Genomic DNA, 16982 nt, shown 5'->3' on the forward strand with positions numbered 1-16982 from the left:
TAGCTGTTTTTAGAAAACAACTTAATACGTCAGTTTGATAGCTTTTAGTATCTATTCCTAAGACAAAAGAGTACTAGTCTGTGTTGGTTAGACTCAATCACAATTTAAAAAGCAATTACCTCGCTATACTTTACTTAACAAATTATCCACGGCAGAATTAACTTTTGGGACATAATACAAAAATCAATTAATTTTTTGTCCCTCTAAGACACGTGCATTTTAGGATATCCTACCATAATTTTATGCTGTTAATTAACTTAAAATGAAGTCCTGAAACCTCATAATTTCTTTTTACTACACTAATAAACAGTGAAAGCTACAGCCTACAGTTTAAGGTTCCAAAGAGCTGTATAGGAAATCAGTCACCACATCACAGGTAATGTTACATTTATGTGCCCACAACTCAGTGACTCAGTCTTGAATATTTTCCTTCTCTTTCTCTTATTTATGCTTGGTAAGTTCCTGTTACTTGTTTTCAAAGACAATCATTAACTTTATACCATGAAATGATAGAAAACTCCTTCAAACTAAACTTTAGGATAACTAAATAAAGTACTCAAGATTTTCTAAGATCCTAAGAAGATTAATTTCATACCCTAAAAAAAAAAAGAGAGACCCAAATTTTGCAACTATTTTGCAAAAAAAAAAAAAAGTTTTACCTGGATTTTCTCATTTGTTCATATGAACTCTGCAAGTTAAACAGGGCAGCATTTCCATTTTAAAAATAAGGAAGGGCCCACGGTTAGTTAACCCACAAAACTGTCTTCTCCCTGTTCAGTAGGACATTTCCACCTAGAACCATCAAAGCAGCAGACTGTTCACTCAACGCACTGGCAACAGTTCAACTTGAACCTCAGGGCTACACTGTTCTTTGCAAATTGAGAGGTAAGCAAGAAATTCCTCACATCCAAACAGGGTAGGGAGGGAAGAAACAGGCATTATAACTTGGCAAAATCTTTTTTCAGTGCTCACGTTCCAAATGTCATTATAATTATTCTAGTAACTCAAAACATTCCACTTCCAGAAACAACCACTAATCATGTGGGCAGCTAACCTGTGATTTAAGCAACAATGAAAAACAAAAGCAGAAGAGTCAGAATCCAAACCACTTCTCCCAGCGCTAAGAACACTTACCACAGGGAGCGGCTGTGGCCTGGAGCACAATGGAACAGCAGGACAGCTCATTAGAAAACCCCAAGTCTCTAGAGTTCAGATAACAGTACTGAAATATTCTCCCACTGGCCTGTGAAGTCCCTGTTTGCCTGAGTTCCATTAATGTACACATATCTATTTTCCTTCCTTGAACAACTACATCCTAACAAGAAAAATGTCTAACATCAGAGCGCCAAGACTCCTGAAGATACTCTACCGAAGGAAAAAAAAAAAAAACAATCTTTGGTTAAATGATATAGGGAAAACAAAATGAATAATTTACCTTTGAGCCATATCAATGTACCTGAGATGTCCTACATAAAGATTCATGTTTTGTTTGGCCAGTGTGTTTCCCTTAGTTCTGCAAGACAGGGCAACACTGTCCTAGAAGGCAAATGTGAGGCTGCAGGACATTCTTCTGGAACATTGAGGGAAGCTTCTGGGACCTGCTTGCTTTCTTTCAGCCCTGCATTGTGCTCCAGTTTGGACTGAGCAGGTTCCTTCTACCTACAGTTCATTTTGGTATGAGGGATTATATTACAAAGGAAACAACGAAGTTCTCACACAGCTCAAAACTTACACCTTCAGAACACAATAAATAATCTTGCCTCATACAATTATTTTCATTTTTTTGTTTACTACTCAATCTAAAATATGTATTTTTTTATTTTCCCCTGAAGAATACCATGTTAATAAGGATATCATAGTTTTAATTTGGTCCTGTTGAAATACACCCCTTGACAAAGTCACTAATTAAAAAAAAAATTGTAACTGACATAAAATTGTATATATCTATGGGGTCCCATGTGATGTTTGCCCACATGTGTACACTGTGCAGTATTCAAGTCAGGGTAAACATATCTATCTCTTCAACTATCATTTCATTAAACTTTCAGAAATTGTATATCCCAACCATATGGAACTTCAAAAAGGGCTCTCAATGGCCTCTATTTCTTCAGGAAGCAATTAGGCAGTTTACAACAAGATCTGGATGACTAAACTCACACCCAGGAGGATGACACATAGTTGTGTGGATGAGGGAAATGAGGGAAATGATGGGTGTCAGAAACAAGAAGCCCTGGCATACCCTAACAGAGCGAAGGCTGCCCTAGGCCCTAACAGTACCTCAAGGCGCAAGATCTGAGCTCACCTCTCCTCCCTGCAGTAGTACGCAGGTCCCCATACTAACTGGAGTATACACACCTCCATGACAATGTTGGAAAATAAAAAGTATACCCAAGCTCAGACATAGCAAACACAAGCCAGTTTTTAAAACAAGCTTCGGCTCCATTTCCATTTGGTGACAATATATGCTACAAATCTGAACTTGGGGAAAATACCTCTTTTGATTTTTCTTCTTTCGTAAATCTTCCAAATTTTTCTATCATTTCAGCCACAAAGATAACATCCATCTTGTCAGAAAAGTTGGCTGCTTCCACGGTGTAAGCCAGCAACTGCCGAGCTGTTGCCACAGCATTTGTAAGATTGAGGGGCATCTGCGAGAGGAAGGCAAAGAGCAGCACTTGGCAAGTGACCAGTAAAAGGTTGACATTTTAGCTCATCATTTCAAAAGCACGGGAATAAACTATTACTTACTCATCATAACCTTAAAACACGTTTCTCAAATTAAAGAACACTGGGATTTCAAAACAAACCAACTAGAGGACAATTTTTGTATCGTTGGAATAAAACATAATAAGACACAACACATCAGTAAACACAGTGCACTATCTCCTCCTCCCAGCTCACCCAAATTCTAGACATACCTTGGAATGCCTTTCGCAAGTACCCCAGGTACTACTGACTGACACCTCCTTGGCACTCCCACTGAACCAGAGTAGCAACCGCTATTGAGCACTTATCTTTACTGACATGCACGGCCAGTGCTGTTCTGCATTTGCTTATTTATTGACTTAAACATCAACCACTGCACAAAGGGGAAGCTGCCGCTAAGGGTCAGGGAAACAACACAGGACAAAGAGCAGAGAAGCAAAAGCGAGAGGCACATGAGTCACACAAGTGTACCAAGGAGTCACTCTGGACAAAGGGATCATAAAAGGAACTCAAGATGTGGCTTTCCATGAGGACTGCAAGGTGCTGGGATTCTGCCTGGTGGACACAGATGGCAAAGGCCCCCTATCAAAGGCACAAGGCCAGCCAGCAATGGGAAGGGAAGAAGGGCACATGGAGCATGATTCCGAGGACAGGTCAACTGAGGGCGTAACACCAGAGCATTACACTTCACTGGGGAATTTTTCAAATCACGTATTAGATTGGAACACCATGTTTTATTCACAGCCTGAGTAAATACGAAGATGATCTGGTTACCTGATTAAACATATAAAGGACTCTAGTGACGTCATTTGCATACTGGCAGCGAGAATAATCATCATCTGCCCAAAAGCCACCTCTGTCACATCGGCGCCAGGCCTTTCTCTCATCCTGAGGGTTTCCAGGATAGATGCCACTGCCGTGGGTGTTCCGGGTACACTGCAGATACGCGGTAATGCCCGCCAACGTCCTGGGCCATCTAGAGAGGTGAAGACAGAATAGTCTAAGAAAACCTAGAACAACAAAGGGAACCAAGAGTAGCAACAACAGAGGAAAAACCAAGGAGAGGACACACCGTGCATCATCACAGACAAAAACCAAGAGGAGACGCAAAACTCCTTGGAGAAAAAAAAAAACAGTATACACAGACTAGCCTGTTTTAATCAATCTATTGAGTATATTTCTTTTTTTAATAATAAAAATTACTATTTTTAATACCTTTATTTTATTTATTTACTTTTATTTGGTGCTGAGTATAGGACCCAGGACCTCACTCGCACTAGGCAAGAGCTCTACTGTTGAGCCACAACCCCAGCACCTGCTAAAGATATCTCAACACCATAATAATAAAATATTTTTTTCTGAAATAAAATTGTAAAACCTTCTAGATTTTGCTATGAATAAATGGAGAAAAAAAGAAAATTGGTGCAACCGATGGTCTTATGTCTATTTAATACCATTATATAATCATAAGGCATATAGACTCTTGCCCAATAAACAGAATCTGGCCTTTTATACTTGTAGGGTTAGGATATGTGAAAAAAAAAAAAGGTACTAGAGCAGTTCCGTGACTGCTGTCCTTAGAAAGGCCTGCTTGCAAAACTGGCTCTTCAGTTGTTGCCTGGGAACCTGAGTGACCAGCACATGCCCTTGAAGTTACCCAGTGAGTGTCGTTCACTCTGCCTAGATGGTTAGGACGAGTCCCTGCTTTCCCCTGAGGAGTCTGGAATTTTGATCCATGCTAACCAGAGGGGGCTAGTGGACCACCTGTCAGGAAAAGTCAGAGGTGCTGTGTCTCCAATGGGCCTCCTGGGCAGAAATGCTACAGAGGGATCCCTGCCTTTTCACAATTGCTGGCAGAGTGGGTCTCTGTGACCCCCTTCAGGCATAAAGCAGCAAGCCTACAGGAGACTTCTTCCAGCACCTACTTGGGTCTTTTCCCCTTCCCATCCACTCATGTGCCATAATACATTAATATTATGTATTGTATCTGTGAGTTCAGCTCTATGCTGAGTCCCTGGAGTCCTCCCAGCAATGTCTGAACACGGGTGTGGTCTTACAGACTTCAACACAGCAGACTACAGAACTCATGGAGGGAACTACTACACGCCCTGTAGACGAGGCTCAACGCCCCTGGGGGGTAGGAGAAAGCTCTGTTATTTGAGCTCTATTTCTCAAAAACTGGGAATGAACTTAAGCATCTTTAATACAAGTTGTAACCGATGCTGAACAAGGAACAACTGAATTATAATGTCAGTCACATCAAAACGGAATTCATTACCAGAAACTACATAAATAGATCAAGCAACACTAAACTAAGTCTTATTAATGCAGTGGGAGTTTAATTGTATAATATCTTAAGGAGTGTCAAAAGATAAATAATTCATTAATCAGTTAAATATTTAGATTTTTCTTCTATTTTTAAAAATGTAAAACATTCAAAAATTATGAGTAAAACATAAAATTCACCATAAACAGAAAACATCAAATTATGATTATTTAATGAAAGACGCTGAAAATAACAAAATTAATAAATGTCAAACATTTCACCTTAAAGTACACAATGTAAATATAGATCAATATTTAATGCACATAAAGACTTCTCATTGGCAATAATAAATGCTGGTTTCCATATGTCAAGAATCTTAAAAAAAAGAAAACCAAGAATGATTTTTAAAAAAACAAAATTTAAAAAGGGGAGCTATAAGATTTATTATTGCTACTTCTCCTTGGATTGGCAAGATTAACACCAAAGGGTTTTCTAACTCTTAAAATTTACAATTGCAGCCAAGAGGTGACAATAAACTCACCAGAGACCATGCCAAATTACAGTTAATCTTTATTGCTGCCTTAAAGAGTCATATATTTCCCTTTGTTCATATCAACTATAAAATCTTTAATAAAATCCCTCAAATAATATCGAGTTAATAATAGACGTAAATGTACTAAAGCAACATTGAAAGTAAGACATATCTAAGGTAAAAGTTGTTATTTCTCACATGTTCTAAACTTTCTACTAAAACAAATTAACTTGTTCAGCTCATCTTAACAGAGTCCCATAACCAACTCCTGAGATTCTAGTGGCTCCCCAATCTCAAGACTCCCCAACACCTTTCATTCCCAAAGTCCTCACCTAGCTTCCACAAGAACAAGTAGGGAGAGAAAATGAGATATGCATCTCTCCAAGCTATTGGCTCTTGAGTGGACAGCACAGCTATGAGTGAGAGACTTCACAACCCTGCCAAACCCTCAGTGTCCATCTACAATGCAGCCCTTGACAAAACCATTAGCCTAAGTTTTGTATTATCTTAACAGAATATCCAAAATATTTTCCTAAAGTCTTGGTTTTTAACTTACACAACAAAATCATTTGTTTAAAATGATTATTTTGAGAGAGAGTTAAATAAATATTATGTCTGAAATAACGTTCAGGCTTCTTTTTTTTTTCCAATCTCCATAAATAATTCTGAAATTATCATTCTAAAGCTAGTTCTTAGACATATGAGGATATATATATATATGTGTACAAATATACATTTCTCAAATTCTGTTTCTTAGAATAGAGTCCAATTATGTACCTTTGAGAATAAAAAGACTTAGGACAAATCAAGACTTGTGAAGTACTTTCCGTGTCACTGACCTGAAATCACCTTTATTATTCACCACCCTCTCCGGAGGACAGTACTGTGCGGAGCTTTCTAAGACCACAATATCGACAGTTCTTGTGTTGTTCCCGCGTTTGCTCTGGACATGACAGCCCCAATTTCCAGTAGATCCAGCCTGAATATTAGAAATGGTTAGGGCACTGCATGGGGGAAAAAAAAAAAGATTTTAAAAATAGAGAAAATATGGTTAGGCAGTGAGAGACAGATTGTGGGCTTCAATCAGTCACCTAGCAAAGGTAACTGAACGCACACTTGAGCCAAGCACTTGCTAGATAAAAACAAATAAAGAAACAGCACTCCCCCCAATTTAAGTCCCTCAGTGGCAAGTCAAAATACCCAAGGGAACAGATTCCTAAAACAGGAGGTTGGGGCAGTGACAGGAGTATGTACAGAGTGCAGTGGTCACGATGCTGAAGGCCCCTCCTTCCGGCCTAGGGAAGGGAAAGGAGTCAAGAGCCCAAAGGCCAAAATAGCGCTGTACTTCCTCAGCCAACATAAGGCTTCCAAGTCACACCTACCTTCTCAGAGATTCTCAAAAAGAATCCTGAGCAAAAATACTCAAGCATGAAGGAAGGACAGTACTATGTGAATTATGAAATCAAGAAAATACTAAAGGTAGGGTTGGGGTTGGGGCACAGCAGTAAGGCACTTGCCTTGCACATGTGAGGTCCTGGGTCAATCCTCAGCATCACGTAAAAATTATTAAAATAAAGGTATTGTGTTCAACTACAACTTAAAAACTAATATTTAAAAAAAGAAAGAAAATACTAAAGGTAAATTATTCTACAGAAGAAGGATTACCCTGAAAACAACCATTTAATCTCTAAAAAGATTCAGTGAATGAACAACTGATGTGTTCATAAGGTGGATTCCATGTAAAGGTATATTTCTGTTTATAAGACAGATGTATTTCTTTTCATTTTACTTGAGACTGGGTTTTTCTGAGTTGCCCAAGCTTTTCTTAAACTAAAAATTCTTCCACCTTGACCTCTGTAATATCAAGAATTATAAGTGTGGCCCACCATGCCCGGTTAAACACCTATATTTCCAAATAACTGTCAGGAAATCCCATTTTCTAGATGAAATTGTAATTCTCTAATATAAAACCTATTAATCAAAGAGCAAATGTCAGAACCTTCAATTAACCTTTACCAACCCGCATGACCCACTCTACTTTGCTGTTATGTAGACACAAATGATAAAACTTAAAACATATAGCATTTAGCATTTTAATTAACTTATAAAAGTATGTCTTTCAGTTAAGATACATTTGTCTGGTCTCCTAAACCATTGATCTCTGCAGAAAATGTTCTTATAAAGACTCCAAGGCACTGTCCTATTCTGATTTATCAAATATGTTTATTATCTTTAAAAATATGGAAAAGAAGTCAATAACTATAATAAACATTTTCAAGATCAAGTGAAAGAAAAGTCTGACATTAAATTTAAATAACCATAAAGTCTGCAAACATTCTATTTTACATGGCTATGCTCAACTAAGAAAATGTATATAGAAAGTTTGTCAGTGAAAATCATTCTTGATCCAGAGGCTTCCAAACTTCCTCAGTTTGGGGTGAAAAAAAATCCAAGACTGTCTCTTTAACAATTTAGTAGCTACTTGAAAATAATTTAGTAGTTATTGAAAAAACATTAATTTAGTAGCTATTTGAAAAAACAACACATAAATTTGAAATTGAATTTTTATTTCACTCTTACATAACCACAACTTCCTGACAGAATATGAGTGCCTACTGCATACTCAGAAAATAAATAAATAAAATTCAAATCTCGGATTCATAAAGGCAGTGGCACCCCTATATCCTGTTCCACAATAATTTTCACACAGTACTCATTTTGGACCATGGCAACTGCCAAAAAAATCCCACATCTCAAAATGTGACTCCAACAAAAGGAGCACAGTAATGATATGAATCTGACTCTGCACATGGAGGGGGTTCAGGGCTGAGTGCTGTCCATCAAATGTCAAGCTCAGAAATTCAGTATGCACTCCTCCAACACCACAAATGCTTGCAGATCTTCCATGGATTCAGTGTGGTGTCCCCAGGCACATGAACAACTGGCTTTGGGAACTGTAGTCATAAAACAAAGATGTTTGTGGACAGCATTTAGCAATACCTCAGTGTCTGAACGCAATTACTGGGCCAGGCGCAGTGGCACACACCTGTAATTCCAGCAGCTCTGGAGGCTGAGGCAGGAGGATCATGAGGTCAAAGCTAGTCTCAGCAAAAGAGAGGTACTAAGAAACTCAGTGAGACCTTGTCTCTAAATAAAACACAAAATAGGACTGGTGATGTGGCTCAGTGGTCAAGTGCCCCTGAGTTCAATCCCTGGTACCCCCCCTCAAAATTAAAAACAATAAAAAATAAATAAAGACAATCACTGGGATAAAATCTCCAGGACTCCTCCAGGAAACAGATTCAGAGATTTAAGGAAATTTAGGAAGAAAAATAACTTCAATTTCATCTTCTAAGAGAACTACAACCATGAATTCTTACTGATTAGATGGATCGATGACATGAAGAAACCAATGAAAAATCAATAGATAGCTCCCTCCGATTTAAAAGTTACATACTTCTGTCTCCTGAAACTTCTTTTATTATTCTGGGCTAAGTCTAGGTAAAGAACTTTGCAGTCTTCACAAGATTTTCACTTTAGTCAAAAGTTTCTACCAACAACATTATTATAAAAATAGCTGAGTTGCTATCCTTAGAAATTGTTTTTGTACTACTATAAAGAATTTACAATAATTTAAGCATAACCTGCAGATTATTATTAGATTTATAAAGTAAATTTAATTGCTTTATAGTCACAACTGTGACTATAAATTAAATCAAAATTCTTTTATATAGAACAAAGTCTAGCTTGTTTTTCAAGACTGATTGGTGTACTGTATATCAATTATTGTCTATACCATAAACTGCTTAAGAGTGTACAATCTTATGAATTTTGACATATGTACATGCCTGGGAAATTAATAGCACAGTAAAAATAGTATAACATGAATATATCATCTCTATCAATTTTATCCCCTAATAATGGAATTCTGCTTCTGGGGATGGTTGAATAGCCCATACTAAACTACACTTCCTATAATTAATACTCAAACTCTGAACAAATAATAAAAATAACAACTATCTGAACACATGACCAGTGATCAAAAGCAAGCAGAAAATGTAGAGGAGCTGATATTAGGAAGAATGGATTAGTACTGGAGAGGAACCAAAAAACTTTTTATTTATTCCCCAGCCCCACATTTATTTATCAGTGCATTATAGTGGTACATACTGATGGGATTTGTTGTTACATGTGTACATGCACACATATGTAACAATATGATTTGGCCAATATTATTCCACAGCGCTTCCCTTCTCCCTCCCCACCTCTTGATCCTTTTCCTCTACTGATCTCCCTTCCCAGAAACCTTTTAAATGTGCACACCACCCCTCGCCCCCAACAAAGGGCAGGCCCCACTCAAACAGACCACAATCTTAGTGACTTAAAAAACAGAGTGGGGAGAGACAGAAGGAGGGAGGAAATAGCCTGTCTAGAAACGTAAACTTCCAAGGATGCAAATCCACCCATATCTGTTACTGACCTGTGGGTATATACACAGGTAGGACAGACACCAAGATTTCAGTTGCCACCTACCAGAGTTTGAGTTTAGCAAAGCTATTGCCTGACCAAACAAAAATGAACTCTTCTCAGAAAAATGAAATGGAACCCAGAGTTAGGAGTCAGCAAACTTTTTCTTCACAGGCCAGAGAGTAAATATTTTAGAATTTGTTGGCTAAGAAGCAATATCCAGGATACTATAGAAGTATTGTTCAGGATATAATCCAAAATTATCACTAGACAAATAAATTATATCTTTGAAATATAGGAAAATACAGACCATATTCTAAAGAAAAACAGTAATGATGATTCAGTTGTTAAAAGTGGCAGACATTAGAAGGAAAAGAAAAAAAACCCCAAAACGAGAATTAAGACATAAATGAAAATATGATTGTAGTACATAAAGAAGTTCCAAGAAAGGAATTATAAACTAGAAAAGTTGACCTCAAAATTTATCTGACTTGAATCAACTCAAGAGAACCTGTACTTTCTCAGCAATTTTCTTATGGCATCTATGCCCTCGCAGAGTTTGGAAGCTATAGCTCTACTAGAATAAAAATTCAACCAGGAAGAAGGGAGAGAAGGAAGGAGGGGGAAAATTCAATGTCTACAAGTAAAGATCTCACCAAAATAAAATAACTGATGGGTGATAACATCACATATATTGTAAGCCTTTTTTATAAAGCTCAAATTAACTATTTTGGTGCTCATACCAACCATGGGGTTGACAGTTCAGATAGCATATTCTTTTATACCAGTAGGTAGAGAGAAGTATCTTAAAATATAGTATTAATCATGAGACAAAACAGTGAAAATCAGATAATTCTTCCAAGTAAAAATAAAAGCTTAGTAGCAGGAAATAGTTAAGAAAATAAGGTTTGGCACAAAAAGTGTATATATTTCTTCTGAAGGCTTTAAGTGAAAAAAATTTCCAGCTTTTTAAGTGTTTCTCTTTTATAGAGTTTCTTCCAAAAGTGGATGGGAAGACGTCTATTTAATTTTAAAAGAGGAATAATAGTTCAGAGAACAAATGCAAAATGTCTGCATTTTCCAATGCAAGATGATAAAATATTAATCTGCATTTCCAACTAAACATGGCAACTCCAAAAGGGTAAATAAAATCCAGAGATGAATCTTCCTCTAAAAAAAAAAAAAAAAAATTTACCTTGCAATCAAGGAGCAGTTGTGAATCATGTTCTTTTCAACAAAGATGCCTTGGGATTCATCAGTTTCAACTATTCGCCCGTCCTGATACCACAGCACTTGCATGTCCTGGTCAATGTATGAAGCCATGCACTGGAAGGGAAGGCTGTCTCCTTCAAATACAACTTGCCGATGTGATGGAGTCATATAAAATGAGGGTAGTTCAAGGGGCGGATCTGGAGAGAGTAAAACAAGGACCTGGTAAACAATTATAACAGAAAACAATGACCATCCCTCAGTAATCACCTTGCTCCTAGGGATGGCAGCTATTGAGCTGAGTGGTGCTCTGGTTTGGGTGTGCTCCCCAAGGGCTCGCGTGTATTGGATGCTTGGTCCCTGGTTCAGCAAGGTGAAAGGTGATGCAAGCGGGGGGTTCTCAGGTCACTGGGGCACCTGTCCTCAGAAGCCATGCTGGTCTCTTAGAGCAACCAAGCATCTTCTTCTCCAAAGAGCAAGTTGCTAGAACAGCCTGAGCTTGCCCCCTAAATTGCTCTCAGGTGCTATCTTGAAATGAAACCTTCTGCTCCCACACATTCACCTGTCATGCCATCTGCCACAAGCCCCTCACCAGAGGCCAACCCAATGGGCCTTCCCAATTTTGAAATTTAAGTTTCGGAAAAGAAACTTAAGAGTTTCTCTTTCATTTATGTCTTATTTCTCGTTTTTGGGGGGGGGGATTTTTTTCTTTTCCTTCTAAATGAATCTCTTTTTTAATGAAGTTCAGGTTTTCTGTAATAGTAACAAAACACAGACTAAGAAAAGTGGCTCACAGGTGCAAAAAAATGAAGTAAAATTAAAAGGAAACCAATACATACTCAAGTTCTAATATTTATACTGTTTTCCTCTTAGGTATTATAAAACTATCAGATGATCACTGAAGCAAGAGAAAAGAAAAAAAAGTAAAACTTAAGTCCAGAGGATGAAACTAGGGATAAGTAGATGCTGAAACAATTTTAAAATACATTTGAACATTATATTACCTTTGATTAAAACACTGGTTTCTGGCTGTAAGAGTAATGCACATTCACCATGGAAAATTTAGAACATTTAAGGAAAAATGTCTTTTAAAATCCCATATTTTATGATCGTTTTTTGAAAAATGATATATTTCCTTCCAGTCAGAAAAATGAAAGGAAAAGATTTTAAATATGTTTGTGAAAATGTACACTAACAGCATTAGTTCATTAAAAGCCTTTAAAATGTTAGTTCATTTGTTTAACACAATTCTAACAGTGTATATCCTAAAGAGTAATTGCAAATATACAAAAAATATATTCAAAGACATTAATCACTGCATTATTTATGGATTGAGAAAACAACAAGTTAAATATGCAGTAATAGGAAGCTATTAAATTATGGCTACCTCTGTACAATGCATTAGAATGCATCTATTTTATACAATAAGGAGGTAAGTTTACATTATTTCAATTTTTGAAAAGCTAGAAAAATGTCATTAGAGAATATTTTTGTCAAAACACAGGAGTCCTGCTTCTTAGGCTGAGGAAGAGGCTCAGTGGTGACTCCCTGGTATGATCCCCAGCACTGCAAACCAACCAACCAAACAAAATAAAGGGAAAAGGTGCAGAAGATAACACACCAACGTCTCAACACTCGCTATCTTCCAGTGGTAAGAATGTACACAGGGGTTTTGATTTTTCTTAATTTTTTTGTTTCTTCCCATAAATCTTAATTTTCAATGAGCATATTTTACTTGTTAAATAACAAAAATAATGATAATAAAGAGAAAAAGAATGGCATGATTTTTTTCTTTTCAAACACAAAGACTGGGCTGGCATCTAACTGTATTATTATAGGAATTACTGTGGGTTTATGGGTTGTTCTCATCCCCCCCACCAACTCCACTTAGTACATGGTAAATGTGTTATTTCTCTCATGTTTTCAGATATTCAATAGGAACATATTACCTCACTGAATGAACATGTCAAAAGTAATTAAACTATTCCTCTATTTTTTTTTGAGAACTTAGGATGTAATTTATAGTCTTGATTATTTACATACACAGGTGATCATTTCCTAAGTATTAGTAAGACATAAAATTATAAAATCTAATTGCACTGCATTACTAGTTTAGGGACACTGACACTTGGCTGAACTATAGAAACTTTAAAAAGCACTGTGCCACAGGGTGCGGGTACAGTTCAGTGGGTAGAGCCCCTGTCTATCATGCAGGATGTACTGGGTTTGAGGTATAGCACCACAAAAGAAAAAAAAAAAAAAAATCAAAAAAGGTTCCATCATGTCACACTCCTACCAACAAACAATATGTGGACATCCTGAAACTTCCTGGTCTGCCAATGCAAAGTGTGAATTATCTACACTATTTTTTAAATCACTTTTCATAAAGAAAACTTTTCAGAACCTAAGAGCCGTTAACTTAAAGACCAATCGAAAAAGTAATGCTCTCTAATCCAGCTGGCTTACTTGCTGGCATAAACCCAATATTATCAAATCCTCAAAGATTAATGATTGTACTTCAGTTCCATCAAAAGAATTTTACAGTTTGTCAAGAAAAACATGGTAGCAAGTCAAAACACAGTAAATGCTTTCTCAGTTTTGATTTCTCCCTTACCGCATGTCAATAGCTCCTGCTTCACTCCTGTGACTGGCTGGGCCTGCAGTGACTTAGGATAAACACACCTGGTGTCCCGAACAGTGATGTTCCTCTCCTTTACCCAGCGATGCATCCACAATATGTTGCAGTCACACAAAAGATACTCTGTCTGAAATTCTCTGTAAAATACAATTTGGAGATTATCGTGAAAAAAAAAAAAAAATGAAATGGCACCATGCTTTACCTTGGTTTGCTTCTTTGCCAGAAAGCACAATACTTCTACTATGCCTCTAGCATATACCACTCACTAGTTACGGTCATCTTTCCAAGGACCTGCCTCCAATACTGTCCCCCACTGACTTGGAACTCTGCTTTTGAAAGAAGTTAGAATGTAAAGAAAAACTATCTGCCAGACATCCTCATCCACGCAACAAGCCCCACAGCTCCAGAGTTCAATACCAAGGCCCCATCCTTTTTGTCTACCAAGCCTCTAGGAATTTGGCAATAATTTTGGATCTTGAAGCCTTTCCCCACTTTTTCAGTATATTCATGGCTGAAAGGTCTAACTGCTTACAGTCTCCCCTGTTGATTTTGGCAATGAAATAGCATCATAAAGTAATATAGGAATGTTCTATGTGGTTGTATTCTTTTTTAAAATATTTTTTTAGTTGTAGATGAACACAATACTTTTATTTTATTTATTTATTTTTATGTGGTACTGAGCACCGAACCCAGTGTCTCACACATGCTGAGCCACAACCCCAGCCCTCAGTGTGCCTAAATTCTTTGATGTCTGACTAGATTGTACATTCAAGGATAGAGACTACTTCTGACCTTTCCTTCTCCTCCTATGCAACAAGTGACACCATGGCTTAAAAGATAAAGACTCATCAAATCACAAATAGGAAAATAAGAATACTTCACAACTGGACTGGGGAATGTAGCTCAGTGGAAGAGCATTTTCCCAGAATGCCTGAAGCCCTGGGTTTGATCCCCAGCACCACCAAAACTAAATAAATAAATAATACTCCATATTTGATATGAAAGAAAACAGAGAATTATCTTTATATGAGGCAGAAAAAGCGTCGTAATTTGAGGTTGGATGAAATACCCAAAGAAAGGGTACATATACAAAGCGTGGACACAAGCACAATAACCTGCAGGCACTCCTTTTGCTAAGCCCTGACTATTCATATGCCATATGCATCCAGCTAAGAAAAAACTACAAGATGCTGCCCCTGCCAGCATGGAGAATAGAACAGGAAGAACAAAACATACCAAGATAGAACGGAACATGCCTGATAAAAATAAACCAACCAGGTGCAAACAGCAAGCCTAAGTGTGCATGCTTCTAACAGGGTGTTAGCACAGGGGGAAAAAACGGAAAAAAGGGACATGATGAAACAAAGCCAAGGGAAGACAATGACAGAAGACCTGGCTGGCTTCTAATTCTGAAGCTCCACCTTCTGGTCAGTTCAGTTCCTAACACCGCTGAGTACAAACACTGCGATGTTTCCCAGTTCTGGGCTGGAAATACTTGCCACATTCCAGCTGCTCAAAAATCTCAGAAGGCAGATTATCCTTTGCCATCTTCCTTGCTTCTACCCATCCATCCCCTCTCCTTCCTTCCTCTTTCTTTTTCCTTTTTAAATTTTTCCCCACGGTACCGGGGATGGAACGCAGGTCCTCATACATGCTAGGCAAGCACTCCATCACTGAGCTACATCCCCTGCCTTTTATTTCATTTTGAGACAGTGTCTCCCCAATTGGCACAGGCTGGCCTCAAGCTTATAATCTTTCTGCCTCAGTCTCCCAAAAGCTGAGAGTATATATAGGCATGTGCCGCTGCATCCAGCTTGCAATCTTATTTCCTAAATTTCAGAGTGGGCTGAGATACGGTTCAGGGGTAGAGTGCTCGCCTAGCCTGCTCCAGGTCCTTGATTCCATCCTAGCACTGCAACAAACAAAACAATCAGAGAAACAGCTGACTTGAGCCCACTAAGTGTGTCAAAAGGTCGAAAGGAGCTATTTTCACACATAGGCAGCCCTCTGGATAAGAACAGTTGTGGCAAGAAGACCAGATAAGAGTGACCTGAGGGGACTTTAGTGCATACATCTCCTGCAGGATGGTAATAAGCTGGAACCCACTGGCTACATCCAATGGCAACTGCTACATGAGACTCTAATGACAGGTTCAGAAAAGGAAAGGGGCTGGGGCAGAGCTCAGGGGTAGAACACTGGCCCAACACACTCAAGCTCTGGGTTCAGTCCCTAGCACTACAAAAAAGATGAGGACGATGAAGATAAGGGGGGAGGGGCTGGGAAGAAAGAGAGAACTCAGCACATACTAAACAGAGGCATCTGGCAGGGAAGAATTTTTTCCCCTAGAAAAAGATTCAATTCCATATATTACAGACAATGAAAATTTTAAAAACAACAAACTGAAGTATAATTCCAACAGGAATTAGTGTAACATAATTTAGGATAGATTAAGATTTATCTTGATATACATTTACTTTCAAAATAACTCTTGTGCAATCTCTCAGTTAACAAAATTGCATCCGAGGGGGGGAAAAAAAATGAACCAATTCTAAAGCGACAGAGAACTGTATGAAGCTCTTACATTGACTTCATAAAGCAAGTCTTCTCAATAAACACCCCTAGAAACATTAGTAATAAATTGTAGATTCAATGTACAGCAGGGATGGCAGGATAAAACTGAATCCTTACGGTATAAAATACCCGGCAACAAAGTCTTCGTAGGAAGGAATAGTTTATACTTTGAGGATTTAATTAGTCAAACCACAAAAACATTTCCTGATTTGAAAAGGCAGAAAGAAACAATTACCCATTTATTTACTCTGAATATAGATTTCACAGATACGGTATTGTGAGGAAAAACTAGCCATTCCAGTCTGAAATGCATTCCTGAGATTTACTGTATGCTTTTCCATGTTAACGCAGGCCCTCAAGTAAGAGCCTAATTTTTGAAAATTCACAAGATATTGCTTATGAAATATCTTTGACCACATAATAAGTGATATTAATTTTCAAAAATTAACACGTTAAACAGGACAAAGAATTCTTACTTACAAGGATCGTAATGAGCCAAGATAATCAAAAGTTCCTTGAGAAAGTGAAGAAAACAAATTCCCTGAAAGATTCCTGTGGGGAAAAAATAATAATTTCACTTTTAAAAACACTGG

At 37.7% G+C, this 16982-nt stretch overlaps 1 protein-coding gene across 3 annotated transcripts in view; it reads right to left on the reverse strand.

The window, feature by feature from the left end:
- The window catches only part of Adgra3 (adhesion G protein-coupled receptor A3), a 107364-nt gene that overhangs the window by 40527 nt on the left and 49855 nt on the right, over positions 1-16982 (reverse strand). For all 3 annotated transcript variants that reach the window (XM_078021136.1, XM_078021135.1, XM_005318923.3), the window contains exons 5-10: positions 16870-16941; positions 13795-13955; positions 11167-11380; positions 6344-6508; positions 3481-3682; positions 2493-2648 (exon numbers count right to left, since the gene is read on the reverse strand). In XM_078021136.1, the coding sequence (XP_077877262.1) occupies positions 2493-2648; positions 3481-3682; positions 6344-6508; positions 11167-11380; positions 13795-13909 (852 nt within the window). In that variant the 5' untranslated portion in view covers positions 13910-13955; positions 16870-16941. The remainder of the gene's footprint in view (positions 1-2492; positions 2649-3480; positions 3683-6343; positions 6509-11166; positions 11381-13794; positions 13956-16869; positions 16942-16982) is intronic.

This window comes from Ictidomys tridecemlineatus, chromosome 9, assembly GCF_052094955.1.
Source record: "Ictidomys tridecemlineatus isolate mIctTri1 chromosome 9, mIctTri1.hap1, whole genome shotgun sequence".
NCBI classification, from domain to species: Eukaryota; Metazoa; Chordata; class Mammalia; order Rodentia; family Sciuridae; genus Ictidomys; species Ictidomys tridecemlineatus.